The 18984-nt window shown below is 49.7% G+C and overlaps 1 protein-coding gene across 2 annotated transcripts; it reads left to right on the top strand.

Moving 5' to 3' along the window:
- The first annotated feature begins 58 nt into the window (after positions 1–58).
- On the top strand, positions 59–18410 carry XNDC1N (XRCC1 N-terminal domain containing 1, N-terminal like). 2 transcript variants are annotated; one of them, XM_077926860.1, is made up of 11 exons: positions 59–709; positions 1353–1455; positions 2681–2805; positions 3585–3723; positions 5561–5716; positions 5815–5978; positions 8215–8291; positions 8653–8870; positions 12808–12886; positions 13341–13507; positions 14145–18410. In XM_077926860.1, the coding sequence occupies exons 3-11, from the start codon at positions 2761–2763 to the stop codon at positions 14387–14389; spliced, it is 1290 nt and encodes a 429-aa protein (XP_077782986.1). In that variant the 5' UTR covers positions 59–709; positions 1353–1455; positions 2681–2760; the 3' UTR covers positions 14390–18410. The 2 variants fall into 2 exon arrangements, with proteins under 2 accessions (XP_077782986.1, XP_028581595.2); XM_028725762.2 differs by having other exon boundaries at positions 1411–1455.
- Positions 18411–18984: the final 574 nt, after the last annotated feature.

Here is an 18984-nt window from a genome sequence, read left to right on the forward strand (position 1 = left end):
GGACTGGGGGCGGGGCCGAGCTGCCCAAAGGCTTCTGTCAAAGCGGGCGAGGGAGCGTCCGACATGTGGCAGCTTCGTAAGCGGGCGCAAAAAATCCTGTTTGGCCGACAAGGCGGTCAGGGACCAAGTCCCGGCAGGCTGCGTTTTCACATGCACTTTCTGGAAACCGCCGCAACAGTCTTCACGGGATGGCCGGGTACTTTCTACGTTTCTTACGCCAGCAGGAAAATGAGGGACGCTCCCTGGCGTCTGCCCCGCCCCTTAAATCCAGCTGCGCGCGGCGCTTTCGAGGCCGGCGGGAGGAAGGACTACGGTTCCCAGCATGCTTTGCGGCCTCTCCTGTCAGAGTTCCTTCTTTTAAAAAAATAAAGAACAAATTTAGCGTCGTGATTCGAAACGAAGTTGCCTCTGCCATGTAGTAGAAAGCATTTATTTATTTATTTTAAAAACTTTTTTTAAAAAAACACCAGTCCGTTAACGATCGACCTCGGTGACGTCACGAGGAGAGAGACGAGCAGCCAGCCAATCAGCGTCGAGGGTCAAGGGGCGGGCAGTATTGGCGGGAGATTGAGAAACCCCGGGAAACTAAGGAAGGCGCTCCCGGGATCCCTGGGGCGGGGAGAGAGATCTCTCTCAGGTACCTCATTTGCATATGTTAATTCCCGGGTCCCGCGGGTGCTGAGAGAAGCCCCCTCGGGAAGAGAAAGAGGTATGTGCTGCAGTCCGGACTGTGAAGGGTTAAATTCATTCATTCATTCACTCATAAGTATTTCTACTTTTGGTATATTTTCGTTTTTGTTGTTTAGTTTTGGTTGTTGTTTTTTCTGGTCTTGTCTCTCCCCCCCCCCTTTTTAAAGTGCTATTCTATTTATCTGAGATCCCTAAATATTTTTACTATGCACTTTGTAACATTTATCTTAGTCTCATAATAATAATAATAATAATAATAATAATAATAATAATTTGTTATTTATACCCCGCCCATCTGGCTGGTCTTCCCCAGCCACTCTGGGCGGCTTCCAACAGAATAGGAAAATACAATAGTCTATTAAACATTAAAAGCTTCCCTAAACAGGGCTGCCTTCAGATTTCTTCTAAAAGTCTGGTAGTTATTTTTCTCTTTGGCATCTGGTGGGAGGGCATTCCACAGGGCGGGTGCCATCACCGAGAAGACCCTCTGCCTGGTTCCCTGTAACTTGGCTTCTCACAGTGAGAATGTAGTGTATATGTAATGTAAGATCAATTTATCCTTTTTATGTTTGTTGTGTAATTATTTTTTTGGGGGGGGGAAATCATTCACTTATTTTGTGGCATTTTGTTTTGGCTGCTGGGGGCATGTGGGTGGGAGGCAGGGCTTTCCTGTGAGTCAGGAACCAGATATATAAAGCTCTTCCTCCTCCCTCCGTTCAGACACCCCCCTTGCGAAGAGGACGAAGAGGATGTCTTCAGCCACAGGTAGGGAGCCAGCTGCCTCTGCCAAGGCTTCTTAGCCACACTCTCTGCAGCCTCAGTGGCGCCATCTGCGCCCACACAGACGTGCCCCTTCAGTGGCATCGGAAAGAGGGAGGAAGCAGCTGCAGGTCCAAGGGGAACTTTCCCTCTTTCTTGAAGTGTAACTCTGTACGCTTCAAACCGAGGCTGCACACCTGCAAAGCCCAACTTCCCTGAAGAATCCTGGGAACTGTGGTTTGCAAAGGGTGCTGGGAACTGTAGTTCTCTGAGGGAAACCAAGCCTTGTGAGGAACAGTTGAGGGAGCTGGGGGTGCTGGGAATGGAATGGAGGAGACGGAGAGGAGGCAGGAGAGACATCTTCAAACGCCTTCCACGGGGAAGATGGAGCAAGCTAGATTTCTGCTGCTCCGGAGGGAAGGATCCGAACCAAGGGATCCAAATGGCAAGGAAGGAGATTCCGACTCAGCAGCAGGAAGCAACTTCTGGGATTCTTGAGCTGTTCATTCCTGCAGACCCTCCAAGCGTCCTTATTTTCCAGGGACGTCCCTGATTTAGAGAAGCCGTCCCGGTTTCTGATTTGATCCTCTGCGGAGTGTTCCACTTTTCCTTAGGATGTCTCTATTTTCATTGGCGGAATGTTGGAGCTCTTCAGACACCCCCCTTGCGAAGATGATGTACAGTGGATGCTCGGGTTGCGAACGTGATCCGTGCGGGATGCACGTTCGCAACCCGCAGCGTTCGCAACCCACAGTCTGCAGATGCGTAGGTTGCTATTCGGCACTTCTGCACATGCGCAAAGCACGATTTAGCACTTCTGCACATGCATGGCCGCTGAAACTCAGAAGTAACCCGTTCTGGTACTTCTGGGTTTCGGCAGTCCGCAACCCCCCAAAAAAGCAACCTGTAACCCGAGGTATGCCTGTATTTAGTGCAGTTATTACATTGTTATTGTGCCTTCTCGTTTGATCCCTGCCACAACCTCCCTGCGAGGTAGGACAGGGCCGAGATGAGGCCGTGGTCTTCTGACCACTCCACCCGCCCCAGGGTTGCAGGCATTGAGCTCTGTGGCCGAGAGGGAGGGGAGGATTCGAGTGCCCCCCCCCCGGTTGGGGGTGAATTGTGGCTGGGCTGCGTCCTCACCTACAGAACAGAAGCGAAGGCCCCGGGCATCTCATCCCGAGGGAGTAAGAAGCGAAAAAGAAATCCATCTCTCTTCCCCCCAAACCAGGTGGAGCTCGCGATGGGAAAAACCCCATAAGCGGAAATGAAAACCTGAGCAAATGAGGGTGTCTCACTGAATCCTTGGAAATGGCTCCAGTCAAAATCAAATACGTTGTGTCTTTCACATTTCAGGTAACATCCATGTTCTTTTAAATTAAGGGAAATAGGGAGTTACAAAACAAGCTGAGCTCAAAACATCTAGTATATTAGTAGGCAAACGGCTATTTAAAAATAGTAAAAAGCTTTGAACGTTGATTTTTAAAAAAAATAAAAAACACCAGTTAATATCATGTCACCAACTCATCATATGCCGTATTTTTCGCTCTTTAAGACGCACCAGACCACAAGACGCACCTAGTTTTTGGAGGAGGAAAGCAAACAAAAAAAATATTCTGAATCTCAGAAGCCAGAACAGCAAGAGGGATCACTGCGCAGCGAAAGCAGCAATCCCTCTTGCTGTTCTGGCTTCTGGGATAGCTGCGCAGCCTGCATTCGCTCCATAAGACGCACACACATTTCCCCTTACTTTTTAGGAGGGGAAAAGTGAGTCTTATAGAGCAAAAAATAGGTAACTGGCTCTTTTTGTGTTCCAAATGGTAACCAGTTGGTTTTATTATTTTACTAGCAGTGCAATGGGGAGCTTAGACCCAGAGTCTCACCACTATTAGTTCTCGCCCTCTTCTCGCCCTAGGATCTTCTGGCATATGCATTTTCAAATTAAGGACTATAAACTTGCAGTAGAAGAGATCTGAGCATCTTGAGATGCCAGCTCCAGTGCCAAATAGTGGACTGTGCAGTTCTGCAGCAATCTAGTGGGTGCAGAGGGATAAATACCGCCCTGAGAGTATACAGAAGTGGAGTCGTGTGCTGTGCTCCTCAGTTGTTTCTTCTCGCTCCTTTCTCTGGGGCAGGATCCCAAGTCCCCGGTGGAGAACCTGCTGCTTGAAGAAGGGGTTCGGCCCTGGCTCAGCTCTCCCCAGGACCGGAGCAGGCAACTGAAAGCAGAGCTGCAGCTGGAACACGCAAGCCGCATTGGCTACATTGATGTGGGTAAGCATGTGGGAGGAGGTAGCAAAGGAACCCCCTCTCTGGGAACAAAAGGGATAGAGAAGTTTTTATCCCTCTCTCATAACACTGGAACTTGTTGAAATCCAACGAACTGAATGTTGAGAGATTCAGCAAACATTAAAGTACGTTTCCGAGCACAATTCAAAGTGTTGGTGTTGACCTTGAAAGCCCTAAAAGACCTCGGTCCAGTATACCTGAAGGAGTGTCTCCACCCCCATCGTTCTGCCCAGACACTGAGGACCAGGTCCGAGGGCCTTCTGGAGGTTCCCTCATTGCGAGAAGCCAAGTTACAGGGAACCAGGCAGAGGGCCTTCTCGGTGGTGGCACCCGCCCTGTGGAACGCCCTCCCACCAGATGTCAAAGAGATAAACAACTACCTGACATTCAGAAGACATCTTAAGGCAACCCTGTTTAGGGGAGCTTTTAATGCTTGATGCATTACTGTATTTTAATATTATGTTGGAAGCCGCCCAGAGTGGCTGGGGAAACCCAGCCAGATGAGCGGGATATAAATAATAAATAAATTATTATTATTATTATTATTATTATTATTATTATTATTATTATTATTTATTCACGCAGCACAGAGTTGAACTGTGGAACTCCCTCCCACAGGAGACAGTGATGGCCACCAACATGGATGGTTTTGAAAGAGGTTTAGGCAAATTCATGGAGGAGAAGGCTTACCAGTAGCTACTAGCCATGGTTGCTTTGCCTCTGTGGTTGGAGGCAGCAGTGATTCTGAATACCAGATGCTGGGAATCACAGGAGGGGAGGGTGTTGCTCTCGTGCTTGTATCCTGCTTGCAGCTTTCACATCATGGGCATCTGGTTGGCCCCTGTGAGAACAAGATGCTGGACTAGAAAGGCTTGATCCAGGAGGCCCTTCTTGTGTTCTTAAGGCCTGATGTTGTAACTGCAAGGCAGGATTAGAACCACAGAGCAAGTGACACGCTGCTTTAAATCTAAAATATGTTAAGACAGCATGTTCTTCAATGAGGTTTTGGCATTCTGAGCAAATGTATTGCAGTGTAGGTTTGTGTCCAGGTGATGGCTGGGTAGCTGAGTCTGTGGCTCTTCAAAACAGTTTTAAGTTTGAATTTATATATTTTTTAATTGTTGCTATATTTGTATTGGGACGCGGGTGACGCTGTGGGTCCAACCACTGAGCCTAGGACTTGCTGATCAGAAGGTCGGCGGTTCGAATCCCCGCAACGGGGTGAGCTCCCGTTGCTGGGTCCCTGCTCCTGCCCACCTAGCAGCTCGAAAGCACATCAAAGTGCAAGTAGATAAAGAGGTACTGCTCTGGCAGGAAGGTAAACGGCGTTTCCGTGTGCTGCTCTGGTTTGCCAGAAGCGGCTTAGTCATGCTGGCCACATGACCCGGAAGCTATACGTCGGCTCCCTCGGCCAGTAAAGCGAGATGAGCGCTGCAACCCCAGAGTCGGCCACAACTGGACCTAATGGCCAGGGGTCCCTGTTATTGTCCCTGTTATACCTGATTGCAAATTCAAATGTATCCCTATTGTGTTTTATGACTTCCTTGATATTGTTTGTGGGCTGGAACTGGTCTGTGACCGAAATAATAAATTTAAAAAGTGAAAAATTAATAAATGGAAAAAAAACAAAAGGAGCAGGAGACTAGGGCAGGCTGCAGGGCTCTGAGTCTGAATGTTTGTGAATCCCATATGAGTGCACTGCAACTCAACTAAACTGAGGAGGAAAGGCAGGCAGTGCCAGCAGGAGACAACTTTCGGACGTTTGATAGTCAAAGTGCAAGTTCTTTGGTGCAGAACTTGATGTTCTGTTTGTGCTCTTCAGGGAACTGTGGCTCTGCCTTCCTTCAGATAGACGTGGGACGATCCTCCTGGCCTCTAGACCAGAGCTACCTCACTCTCTTGCCCACCACAGCCTTGATGATGCCCGCTGATGCAAAGCTGGATAAGAATCGCTCTGCAGTCCGGATGTTTAAAGAAGGTAAGAAGGTGGGCACTCTTCATCCCTGTGGAGCCACCTGAGGACTGTAAATGGCCTGGATTGTATTCGCTCGGCATCTCCCTCTCTGTGCCCTACAGGAGACTTCCTGGCTTCAGCTCTAGGCGAGAAGTGGGATCGCATCAGACTCACTTGTAGCCAGCCCTTCAACAAGCGCACGCAGTTCGGTCTCTCCTTCATCCGAATCCGCACTCCACAGGACGTAGACGACAGCAAGTCAGGCCCAGTCTCTGTTCCTAGTCAGGTACAGATCCATGGGTCATGGGTAGCTATCCTGCAATTTTACGCAAGCATGGGGGCCAAAATCCAGCAAGTAAAGAATATTGTGCACAAACTGGGTGTTAAACTAGTGAAGTTGTTTGTGTAAATAAAATAAAAAAGGTAAAGGTACCCCTGCCCGTACGGGCCAGTCTTGACAGACTCTAGGGTTGTGCGCCCATCTCACTCAAGAGGCCGGGGGCCAGCGCTGTCCGGAGACACTTCCGGGTCACGTGGCCAGCGTGACAAAGCTGCATCTGGCGAGCCAGAGCCGCACACGGAAACGCCGTTTACCTTCCCGCTGGTAAGCGGTCCCTATTTATCTACTTGCACCCGGGGGTGCTTTCGAACTGCTAGGTTGGCAGGCGCTGGGACCGAACAACGGGAGCACACCCCACCGCGGGGATTCGAACCGCCGACCTTTAGATCGGCAAGCCCTAGGTGCTGAGGCTTTTACCCACAGCGCCACCCGCGTCCCGTAAATAAAATACTAAAATACTAAAATACCAAAATAAAGTGTGCACAAGCTCCCCATGTATTTATTTTTTTCAAATTAAAATACAGTGGTACCTCTGGTTAAGAACTTAATTCATTCTGGAGGTCTGTTCTTAACCTGAAATTGTTCTTAACCTGAAGCACCACTAGCTAATGGGGCCCCCCACTGCTGCCGCACCGCTGCTGCGCAATTTCTGTTCTCATCCTGAAGCAAAGTTCTTAACCCGAGGTACTATTTCTGGGTTAGCGGAGTCTGTAACCTGAAGCGTATGTAACCTGAAGCATCTGTAGCCCGAGGTACCACTGTAATTGGGAGGCTGCCAATTCTGCTGTTTGTCTGCTCAAAAGCCACCCTCTCCCCCAGGAAGTCCGTAAAATTATCCATGGAGGAAGTGAATAGAGAAAATACTAGAACACTAGAACTTTTTGACATCCGGTGAAGCTGAAGATTCAGGGCAGATGAAAGAAAGTGTTTTACGCATCGCATAGTTGAATTACGGCACTCGTTCACAGGAGGCAGTGATTTCCACCTGCCTAGATGGTTTCAAAGGGTTAGACCAATTCATGGGGTATAAAGCTCTCAATGGCTACTAGCCATTGTCTGTTCCGCTTCTACTGCCAGGGGCAGTAATGCTTCTAAATACCAGTTGCTGGGAATTTCAGGAGCTGAGAGTCCTGTAGTGCTCCGGTCCTACTTGCTGGTTTCCCACAGGGATCTGGTTACGAGAAGAGGATGGTGGGGTTTGGCCTGATCCAGCAGGTGGTTCTTATGTTCCCTGCAATATGAAATCACTCGAGGGATTTTTGAAGGTCTACTGTTCCTAGCAGCCACCATTATTCAGAAGCACAGTGACCTTGTTCTACCTTGCTTTGCCTGCCAGATGCTGGCAAGGACGCCCTGCTTGTGAACATCCCTGAGGCCTTTGATTGGCAGGATAGAAGAAGAAGAAGAAGAGTTTGGATTTGATATCCCGCCTTTCACTCCCCTTCGGGAGTCTCAAAGCGGCTAACATTCTCCTTTCCCTTCCTCCCCCACAACAAACACTCTGTGAGGTGAGTGGGGCTGAGAGACTTCAAAGAAATGTGACTGGCCCAAGGTCACCCAGCAGCTGCATGTGGAGGAGCGGAGACGCGAACCCGGTTACCCAGATTACGTGACTACCGCTCTTAACCACTACACCATACTGAGCCAGGTGGGCTGTTGTTCTAGCCCAGAATGGCCATTCTTATCCTGATGAGCAAAATCTCTTGTTTTTTTGTATTTGAGCTGAGCTATAGAAGCAGGAAATGGGTAAAAGCCTCAGCGCCTAGGACTTGCCGATTGCATGGTTGGCGGTTCGAATCCCCGCGATGGGGTGAGCTCCCGTCTTTCAGTCCCAGCTCCTGCCCACCTAGCAGTTCGAAAGCACCCCCGGGTGCAAGTAGATAAATAGGGACCGCTTACCAGCGGGAAGGTAAACGGCGTTTCCGTGTGCTGCGCTGGCTCGCCAGATGCAGCTTCGTCATGCTGGCCACGTGACCCGGAAGTGTCTCCGGACAGCGCTGGCCCCCGGCCTCTAGAGTAGGATGAGCGCACAACCCTAGAGTCTGTCAAGACTGGCCCGTATGGGCAGGGGTACCTTTACCTTTACCTTATAGAAGCAGGGGACAAAAGGACTTCCTCAGTTTGCTAATTATTGATCTCTCAAATGTTACCTCTCTTCTTTCATCCTGTTTGTTGCCCACAGGCTCCTTCTGAGCCCAGCAGCAGCCCATGGCTCTCCAATGCAGCCTTCTGCAGGACGTTCTTCCCAGAGGCGCCATCGTAAGTACCTGCGTGTGTGCATCCATTGCTCGCACCCACCCACCTCTGGCACAGCGCCCCCAGAAGGATGGACAGAAGGCAATGCAGGCCTTAGCCTGAAAAAATGTTAGTTTGAAACTTCTGGAGGTCTTCAGGATAAGGCTGGACTGCCATCAGTGTGCTTTATGTGCAATACATTCCATTTTTGGACAGGGCAGGTTGGAACAATAGAGAACAGACAGTCCTTTTCCAGTTTCTGACTCTGTTCTTGTGGTTCTTTTGCCCACGCCTGTCTCTTGGTAGCAGCATTGCTTCCAGGAAGCTGGAGTCTTGGTTCTGCAGTGGCCTCTTGAGGAAGCAGCTGTTGGGTTTCTCTTTGCAGGAGCACCGAGCAGGAAGCGGCGCTAAAAAGCCGGCTGCAGCAGCTGGACCCAGCCTCCAGCCCTGGCACCTGCATGAGCCGCCCGGCCAGGATGGTGCTGCAGGGGGCCTGTGCCCGCAAAAGAGCCTTCCCCCTGGTGCCTGGCCCCACCCCTCCTTCTGCAGAGAGCAAAGAAGACGGGCAGAGCCAGCAGGAAGCCCAGGAGCCAGTTGCGTCGCGTGAGTATTGGGGATGCGGAGGGGGGTGGAGAGATGGGGACACTTCTGTCTGCCGATCAGCTACCCCTCCAAGCACCAACATGAGGGCAGATCCACAAGGGGCAATTCAAACTATGTTTGATGTGTTGAGCTGGTCTTGTGAATATTCCAGCCCGTGTCAGAGAGAGTGGCTTGAGCACACTGGGATAGTGCCCGACAAAATCTTAAAACCTTGGAAAGACTAAGCCAGATTCCTTTTTCATTTCATTTCATTTCATTTTTTATTTGTATGCCGCCTTTCCACAGTTAAAAAAACAATGCTCAAGGCGGCTTACAGCATGACCTTTAAAGCCCTAAACGGCTTCAAAGGCCCAGTATACCTGAAGGAGCATCTCCACCTCCATCGTTCTGCCCGGACACTGAGGTCCAGCTCCGAGGGCCTTCTGGCGGTTCCCTCCCTGTGAGAAACCAAGTTACAGGGAACCAGGCAGAGGGCCTTCTCGGTGGTGGCACCCACCCTGTGGAACGCCCTCCCATCAGGTGTCAAAGAGAAAAATAACTATCAAACTTTTAGAAGACATCTAAAGGCAGCCCTGTTTAGGGAAACTTTTAATGTTTAATAGGTTATTGTACTTTAGTGTTTTGTTGGAAGCCGCCCAGAGTGGCTGGGAGGACCCAGCCAGATGGGCGGGGTATAAATCATAAATTATTATTATTATATAACAAGATTTACATAATTACAAAAATCATAAACCACATAAAAAAATGCACAACCAAATGGGAAACCATTTCCACATAAATCAACATCTAAAGCTAAGAATACAGTACAGCGTTAATATCACAGTTTAAAATGACATAGGTAAAAAATAACAGCAATTTAAACAAAAACAAAACAAAACAAAACTGAGCCCTCTCTGTCCAGCAGCAGCAGCAGCGGCAGCAGTCCTTTATAGAGCCCATCAGGTGTAGAGCCCTGGGCCAGGTGTTGAGTGGCAGGACTGGGGCCCTCAGGCGCAGAGCAGGGGAGTCCTGATGGATCTGTGCTGCTGATTGGGGTTTTTTCCCTGGATCCTTAGTTGCTACTAGAGGTGCAGGTGGTCTTGGTGGCACAGAGTGCCTTCTACCAGATTAGGCTTGTGGCCCAACTATGACCCTTTCTGGACAGGGGTAGCTTGACTTCAGTTATCAGGTGCGCAGCCTGGGAGTCATTTTGGACTCACCGCTGTCCATGGAGGCACAGGTCAATTCTGTGTCCAGGGCAGCTTTCTACCAGCTCCATCTGGTACGCAGGATGAGACCCTCCCTGCCTGCAGACTGTCTCGCCAGAGTGGTTATCTCTCACTTGAACTACTGCAATGTGCTCTATGTGGGGCTACCTTTGGAGGGGACCCGGAAACTACAACTAATCCAGAATGTGGCAGCTAGACTGGTGACTGGGAGCGGCTGCCCAGACCACATAACACCAGTCCTAAAAGACCTACATTGGCTCCCAGTACATTTCCAAGCACAATTCAAAGTGTTGGTGCTGACCTTTCAAACTCTAAACGGCCTCAAAGGCCCAGTAGACCTGTAGGACCGTCTCCACCCCCATCGTTCGGCCTGGACACTGAGGTCCAGTGCCGAGGGCCTTCTGGCGGTTCCCTCACTGCGAGAAGCCAAGTTGCAGGGAACCAGGCAGAGGGCCTTCTTGGTGGTGGCGCCTGCCCTGTGGGACACCCTCCCACCAGATGCCAAGGAAATAAGTAGCTATCTGACTTTTAGAAGACATGTGAAGGCAGCCCTGTTTAGGGAAGTTTTTAATGACAGATGTTTTAGTATGTTCTGATGCCACCCAGAGTGGGTAGGGTGGTGGTAATAATAATAATAATAATAATAATAATAATAATAATAATAATAATAATAAATAATGAATTATCAATCAATCATCAATGTGCTTTATGTGGGGCTGCCTTTGAAAATGGTTTGGAAGCATCACTTGGTGCCTGAGCCACTGAAGAGAACTAGAGACCTCCCTCACAGCCTACTAAGAGCCACTAGAGGGAGGAAGATAACCATTATAGGGTCTCTGGCCCGTCAGTTCTTCCCTGCTGTCTTCTAGCTGCAGAGTAGATCAGCTACAATCTTATCCTGCCTGCAAAGATCAAAGTAATTTAGACTGTTTATCTTGGAAGGATAAAAAGGGAGGAGTGGGGGACAATAGCACTCTCCAAACAGGATGGCACGGATGAGGTTATTCTGTTTTCATCCTCACAGTAACCCTGTACAGGTTGGTCTGTCGACAAAACAAGATGTCATGCAGGTGGCCTGTGAATGGCACCTTCCACTAAAACAGTGCAGGAGGGAGGTTTTTTTTTTTTAAAAAAAAGCCTGCCCAAGTGCTGTAGCCCTGAGCATACTCCCCCCCGCCCCGTTCCCCCACCCAGTGACTGCTGGGTTGAGATTCTGCTTGTGAGTCTCCGGCTCAGTCCCCTGAGACTCTCCTCATTGGCACAAGACACATCCAATGGCTTTTTTGGGCTGTGGCGATTTTAATTATTAATTTTTTTTTGCATACTGCTGTATCTCACACACACACACACACACACACACACACACGTTTGTTGTTGTTGTTGTTTAGTCGTTTAGTCGTGTCCGACTCTTCGTGACCCCATGAACCAGAGCACGCCAGGCACCTCTGTCCTCCACTACTTCCCGCAGTTTGGTCAGACTCATGCTGGTAACCTCGAAAACACCGTCCAACCATCTCATCCTCTGTCGTCCCCTTCTCCTTGTGCCCTCCATCTTTCCCAGCATCAGTGTCTTCTCTAGGGAGTCTTCTCTTCTCATGAGGTGGCCAAAGTATTGGAGCCTCAGCTTCAGGATCTGTCCTTCCAGTGAGCACTCAGGGCTGATTTCCTTCAGAATGGATGTGTTTGATCTTCTTGCAGTCCATGGGACTCTCAAGAGTCTTCTCCAGCACCATGTAGTTTACAGCAATAAAAACCAGGCAGAGGGCCTTCTCAGTAGTGGCGCCCGCCCTGTGGAACGCCCTCCCATCAGATGTGAAGGAAGTAAACAACTACAGTGGTACCTCAGGTTACATACGCTTCAGGTTACAGACTCTGCTAACCCAGAAATAGTGCTTCAGGTTAAGAACTTTGCTTCAGGATAAGAACAGGAATTGTGCTCCGGCGGCGCAGCGGCAGCAGGAGGCCCCATTAGCTAAAGTGGTGCTTCAGGTTAAGAACCGTTTCAGGTTAAGTACGGACCTCCGGAACGAATTAAGTACTTAACCCGAGGTACCACTGTACCTGACTTTTAGAAAACATCTGAAGGCAGCCCTGTTTAGGGAAGTTTTTAATGTTTGATCGTGTTTTTAATATTCTGTTGGGAGCTGCCCAGAGTGGCTGGGGAAACCTAGTCAGATGGTGTAGAAATAAATTGTTGTTGTTGTTGTTGTTAGAACATAAAACCAATAAAAAGTTGACAACTTTGAGCTCTGGTCTCCTCAGCTGAAGTCCGCCCCTCTTCCTACCATGTGTGACAGTGGATGTCTGCTTGGGGTACAGACACTGGCGGACGAAGGCGGGGGCAGGGGCTCGCCGCTCACACCTCCCGACGCACGCCATGCCCCTGGGTGTACACCGCTCCCGGTACCAGAGCAGGTAGCTCTGCCACTGTGTACAGCATGGCAGAATAATGATGATGATGATGATGATAATAATAATAATTAATAATAATGTATACCCCGCCCATCTGGCTGGGTCCCCAGCCACTGTGGAATAAGGGTTTTCATCAGTGGGTGGACAGTCCTGCCTTGTGGAGGAGGGTTTGGGCAAGATCCCCTCTTTGGTGATCCTTTGTTTCCATCTCTCTCTGTGGGATCTCATTTGCTGTGGAGCAGTCAGCCCCACAGGTGAGTCTTACCAGACACACCAGCCCTGCATGACTAATGTTGCTGACTTGATTCATCTTGCAGGGCCCAAGCAGGAATCGTCTGCCAGAAGAGGAGGCACGAAAACGAGTCGAAGACGGGCATCATGCAGCAACCTGACGAGGTGATTTGGCCGTGTGGGGAATTTCCTTCCGGTTCAGTCCCAGTCAGCTGCCCTTCGGATGCAGCTCAGGGTTCAAGGTGGTGGTTTCCCAGAGCAAATCTGTGGCCAACTCTGTATCCTGCAGCTTCCGTTAACCCAGAAAAAATAGATGTTTCATGACTCCTAAAGGGCATGATACTGGCGGAATAATAATAATAATAATAATAATAATAATAATAATAATAATAATAAAAAATAAAATTTTATTTATGACCTGAATGCAGCTGTTATAATATGGGAAATTAATGGAGTCTGATTTGTTACATCCCTGAAAATAGAAGACAAAGTATACTCAAAGGGAAAATACCACCATGCATAGTAGTCGTTTTGAATAAATAGTGTATGTTTGCTGAGATGAGATGTGTATAAAGGGAGACTTTAAAATCTTTTAAATGAGCAACAACCTTCTCCACAGGTCTGCAGCAGCTTCTTCTGTCAAGCGTAGGGGTAATTCTCGAAGGGAGCGAAGAGCCCCAGGCCAGCAGGGAAGACTGAGGAACATGGAACGTGAAGAGGAGGAGGAGGAAGAGAGATGGCCTAGAAAGAGAGAGGTGGAGTTGGGTGTGTGCCCCATCTGTGCGGGTGAGTAACAGATGGCAAATTCAAATAAGCCGCCTGCCAGGACCGGTGCGACCATTGGGCAGAGGGAGGCAGCTGCCTCAGGCGACAGGAGCTGAGGGGCGGTAGCAGTACCACCTCCTTGGCTGTTCCCCTCTGTTAGAAGGCAAGAAGTGGAGGTGCACAACACCCCCTAAACTAGCCGGCAGTCCTCAGGTGTGCTGGGGGATGCTGCTATCCTGTCGTCACCTTCTGAACATGGAAGGGGGTTGCACCATCTTGTCCTTTGCCTCTGGCAGCAAAATGTCTTGGGCCAGCTCTGCTATCCGCAATCAATCGCTGAGTAGCCATTTAGTTTTAAATGATGCTTTCTTTGTGCTTGTGTGTTTGTTTGCGTGATGTTTCCCGTCTTTGATTTGCAACACGTGGCACTATTTGGCGAGGAGAAATTGTTGGGAGAAGATAGCGTTGTTTGCACCACGCTGAAGCGATTGGCGTCGTATTCGCAACATGCAGGAGGGTTACACATAATGATGTTGCAGTAGTATTCTAACCTCAACTGTCAATCTCAGAGTGGATTGTGGCCAGAGACAGGGGTGGGAGAGAAGGGAGGTTCTAGCTTCTGGTGGCTCTTGTCTGACCCTCTTGCCTCCTTCCGCAGGCCATTTCCCCACCAATCTCTTACCAGCTCATGCCTCCAGCTGTGGAGAAGAGGATTTTGAAGCGAGATCTTCCTCCTCGTCTCCATCGTCGTGGGAAGAGCTTGTCGCAGACTGCGTCCACTGCCCCATCTGCCAGTTCCGTTTCCCCGCTGCTGAGATAGAGAGACACGCTAGCAACTGCGGGGAGCCGACTGAGGCCCTGGTGAACGGACCCTCCTGGCTTTGGGCAGAACAGGGCGAGTAGATTGGGTGCAAGTGCCCCAGGGCAGGCGGCCTTCGCTGGTCAAGCCAGTCGCACATTTGGTGATCAGCTGGAATCAGGATGTCGCCAGAACAAGGAGCCCACAAAGGACACACAGGGCTGGAAGTGAGACTAACGAGAAGAGAGTAAGAACTCCAGTAATCGGGGCAAGGAACATGTTATTTGGGTTGCAGTGCCAGCACCCCTTGCTCTCCCTCTGGTCTGATTCTTCTCACCAACATCCGCACACGCCAGAGCACTGAGGCTCATACTGATTTGTTGCTGTAGTTCACAGCCAAGACTGTCGGAAAGATTCCTCGGAAAGGCGACTTTCTTCCCTGCTCACCTTCTCCTCTCCCTTAAGGAAGCTGAGGGGCAGGCACTGCACAGCCCATACTGGTCTCTTTTCCGTACAGACCAGCAGCACGAAAAACAAAGACTGAATTAAATGTTTTCAAGGCTTGCCAAACTCCAAACTCCTGTCCCCCCTGGCTGGGGCTCCTGGGAGCTCTAAGTTCTGCAACATGTGGAGTCCGCAGGTTCAGGACCATTTGGACCAAGGGGCCTGTTCTAGGAATGTGCTGGTGACAATCTTTGTTGTTAAAAATTGGGGTTTTTTTCCTGAAAAGTTGAACCGATTGTCCTTTTTTTGAATTTTCCTCCGCACATTCATAGGCACCAATATTTCAAAGGGAACCCCTGTCCTGCATTACAATTTAGTGGGCAGCTTCATGCTTCTTCCCCTTTCCCCGGCAGGACATGCGCAACATCTCTTTCCGATACTTTCTGTTGTTGCGGAAATGCCCCACCGTAATGGTATCCTAGTGACCCACTGCTATTATTTGTGAGCTACCTATTTAAAAGGGGGAAAAAGCAGCTGCCCTCATTGCTCCGCCCACTTTTGGCTCTGGCCCCGCCCACCACGGGAGTGCGGCCCTCAGAATGTTGGCCAGAAGGGAAGGTGGCCCTTGGGGCGGGAAAGGTCCCCCAGCCCTGCTCCAGTTGCCCCAGATGGTCCAGGTTTAATTCCAAAATGCTGAATGGCACTTTGGCTGTTCTCCTTGCTCAATGTTTTGAATGCTATTCTGCTGTTGCGGCAGCAGACCACTCCTCTTGTATGCCGCCTGCATCAACGGCTGTTGGGCTGGCTGCACTTGGACCCTGCTCCTGCCTGGGAAGCCTGCAAGCACTCTGTCTCCCAGCAAGTGTTATTCAGAGGCACGGCAGCCTCAGGCAGTAGCAATCGAACCTAGCTGATATAGAAGAAGCCTGCTCCTTTTCCCTTGTGGGGTATCCAAGAGCACATATGGAGTCCTTAAGTGGGTTCCCTATCGGTAGGAGAAAACACCAACCAGAGTTTATTGAGTACCTTATATACTCGAGTATAAGCCGACTTTTTCAGCATATTTTTTATGCTGAAAAAGCCCCCCTTCAGCTTATACTTGAGTGAGGCAGGCAGCGGCGGCGGGCTGCTTGTTCTTCCTCCGCCGCTGCCGCCACCACCAGGTTTGTGGTGTGGTAAACCAGCTTATACTCAGGTCAATAAGTTTTCCCAGTTTTTTGTGCTAAAATTAGGTGCCTCGGCTTATATTTGGGTCAGCTTATACTCGAGTATATACGATATATTGAGAAGCAAGGCAGCTAGTAAGCCTGATCTTTATTAACTTGCAACAGGGTGCTCTCACACCCCCACCCCCCATGCAGGAGGGAGGAGGAACCCAGAACAATGGTGCGCAAGCCCTTATATGGACTTTTGAAATTGCCCATCCTGTAGCCCAAGACCACCGCCTAAAACATACACACATCACAGAAGGAGGCGGTCTACAGCAGAAATCCTGTCTGCCAGGATACCTGATATTGGTCACTGATTGCTTTACCTGGGCAGCCTGGCCATTCTTTTGTGAGGGCAAATACTTTAATTCCTGAAACCAGGTCACAGGCTCACCCTGTTCATACACACATAAGCCCTTCAGACAGGTAAGCAACAGACAATGGGGAGGTTTTCCCGTTTCCTTCCTTCTTGCAGAGAAATATTTGAGGTCAATTTGGGAGGGTCAGAATGCTTTGGGAGAGTCACAATGGCTTCAGGATTGCTCTCCTGTACTATTTCAGACACATGGCTTATATACTTATGTATGGGATTGCCTTGTACGTTTATGAACATTTATTTTATATTTGAGAACTTAGAATTATTGTAACACGTAACACTAGCCATGGTGCTTGAAGCTATTACCACATTGGAGGTTGGCACTGCCTCCAGCTGGAGTGAGTTCCAAAGTTCCATTGCGCACTGTGTGAGCTTCTTCCCTCTGAATCTTCCAGCATTCAGTTTCATTGGCTGGCCCCGCTGGGCTCTAGTATTATGAGAGAGGGAGAAAACCTTTCCTTGATGAAGCACACACTCTTCTCTTTAATAAAGGTAAAGGGACCCCTGACCCTTAGGTCCAGTTGTGGCCGACTCTGGGGTTGTGGCGCTCATCTCGCTTTACTGGCCAAGGGAGCTTGCGTCCAGCTTCCGGGTCATGTGGCCAGCATGACTAAGCCGTTTCTGGCGAACCAGAGCAGCGCACTGAAACGCTGTTTACTTTCCCGCCTGAGTGGTGCCTATTTATCTACTTGCACTTTGACATGCTTTTCAACTGCTAGGTTGGCAGGAGCTGGGACCGAGCAACGGGAGCTCACCCCGTTGCCGGGATTTGAACCACCAACCTTCAGATCGGCGAGTCCTAGGCTCTGTGGTTTAACCCACAGTGCCACCTGCGCCCCTCTCTTTAATAAAGCAAGCCCCAAATGACTGGGGGGCGGGGCGGGGGAAACTGAACAGAAGCTGAATTGACCACAACCCAGCCGGTGATTTACCTGGAAAGGAAATCACGAAAGGAGAGAATTGTGCCATCTGTTCAAGTCTCCATTCCCCAGCCGTCCCCCTTTCTGCCACCCCAGTTCTTTTCCATGTTGGCCTGAGAGAAGGAAGGAGCTGGGGGTAGCAGGGCAGATGTGCAAAGGGAGAGAGGCAGGGAGGGAGGAGGGAGCTGAGAGCAGGAACCGGCTGCGGTGACAAACAGCCCAGCCTCCTGGGGGAGCAGGGTGAGGCCTTGCTGGAGGCTGCCCATGGCGTTCATGTGGCAACCCAGCCCCCTGGGGGGTTGGCAGGTGGGCCCCGCTGCGCTCCTGCCTGCTCCTGCCCCTGCCAGGGAAAAACAAGAGATCTGCACAGGCAGAGGGCTGGAGAGGAAAGCCTGGAGGAGAAGCAGGGCACCTTTTTGGCCAGGCCTTCCCTGGTTTCGCTCTGCTGGAAGGAGAAGGACCTGGAGCATCCTTTGCCAGACACACCTGTAAGGAGCTGGCACGTCTGCCCTGGGCAAGATGGCACTGGAGTTCAATGGAATCACGGTGAGTGCAGAGCAGGGAGGGGTCTCTCTAACACTTTTCATGTGTGTACATACAGACACGAATGCTTCCCTGCTGCCGGCTTCTCTGCTAAGATTGTCTGAACTGCTGAGAGGCGAGCTTACATTTTGCCCCAGCAGGGAAAGGTCCAGGATGCAGGAACGTGCGCTAGCCAGCAGACAGCTGGACTGCAACTCCTGCAGACCTTACTTGGTGCCAACCCAAGGAATTACTCTTACAGTTGTTTCTGTAGCGAAAGGTAGTCGCTCCCTTGCCTGTCTCCCCTTCTCCCACATCCTAGCTCCTGCTTCAACGCCCGGCTCCTCCTGCCCTTGGGCTCTGGGTGAGAGTCACAGAGGTCCTGTGAACGTGCACAAAACAATAAACCTTTCTATATAAAATTTCCAATACATTCAGAAAACAATAAATCCTTAATTGTCATCCACATTCAATTGTAAGATAAAAGATATGCAAAGGGACTTGACAGGAAGTCAAAATTGAAAAGATTTTGTAAGATAAAAGGAGGGGGGAAATATTTATTTTCATTATTATTTTGTGTGTGTGTGTTTTGTATGTGATGTTTGGGAGGAAATAAGACAGTAAGTAACAAATAACAAAGTATTGATGTACGTAATTTTTATTTCTCAATTGTATTTTGTGGTAGTATGGTTGTAATGTTTTTTGTAATATAAAATCATTCTCTCTCTCCCTCTCTCTCTCTCTCTCTCTCTCTCTAAATTATTTTAAATCATTCTCTCTCTCCCTCTCTCTCTCTCTCTCTATATATATAAATTATTTTATATTACAAAAGACATTACAAACATATATATAAAGAGAGTCACAGAGGTCCTGCAGCCTCGCTTTTTAGCCATCCTGCACGAAGGCTCCCTCTCCATTGCGCCGCCATTTACTCTTGGGTGCTAAATGGCCGGCAGCAATGCAAACCCTGATGCGGCAACAGCTCTGTCTCCTTTGCTATCCCCCACCCGGATAATGCCTCTTGGGCACCGTGCAGGCCTCTCTGGATAGCAGTGGAGGTGCTCCACTCCAGATGCAGCCGTCTTAGCTTTGTTACCTGGGCCTTTTCCGAGTGGCTGTCAGCAAGCCCCCCCCCCCCTTGCCTTCTTCCTCACAAGCAGTTTCCCCAGGGACTCATTTTCAAATCCATTTGGCCCTCCTGTGCCAAGGCAACTGCTTGCGAATTCAAT

The sequence above is a fragment of the Podarcis muralis genome, chromosome 4, assembly GCF_964188315.1.
Source record: "Podarcis muralis chromosome 4, rPodMur119.hap1.1, whole genome shotgun sequence".
Taxonomy (NCBI): Eukaryota; Metazoa; Chordata; class Lepidosauria; order Squamata; family Lacertidae; genus Podarcis; species Podarcis muralis.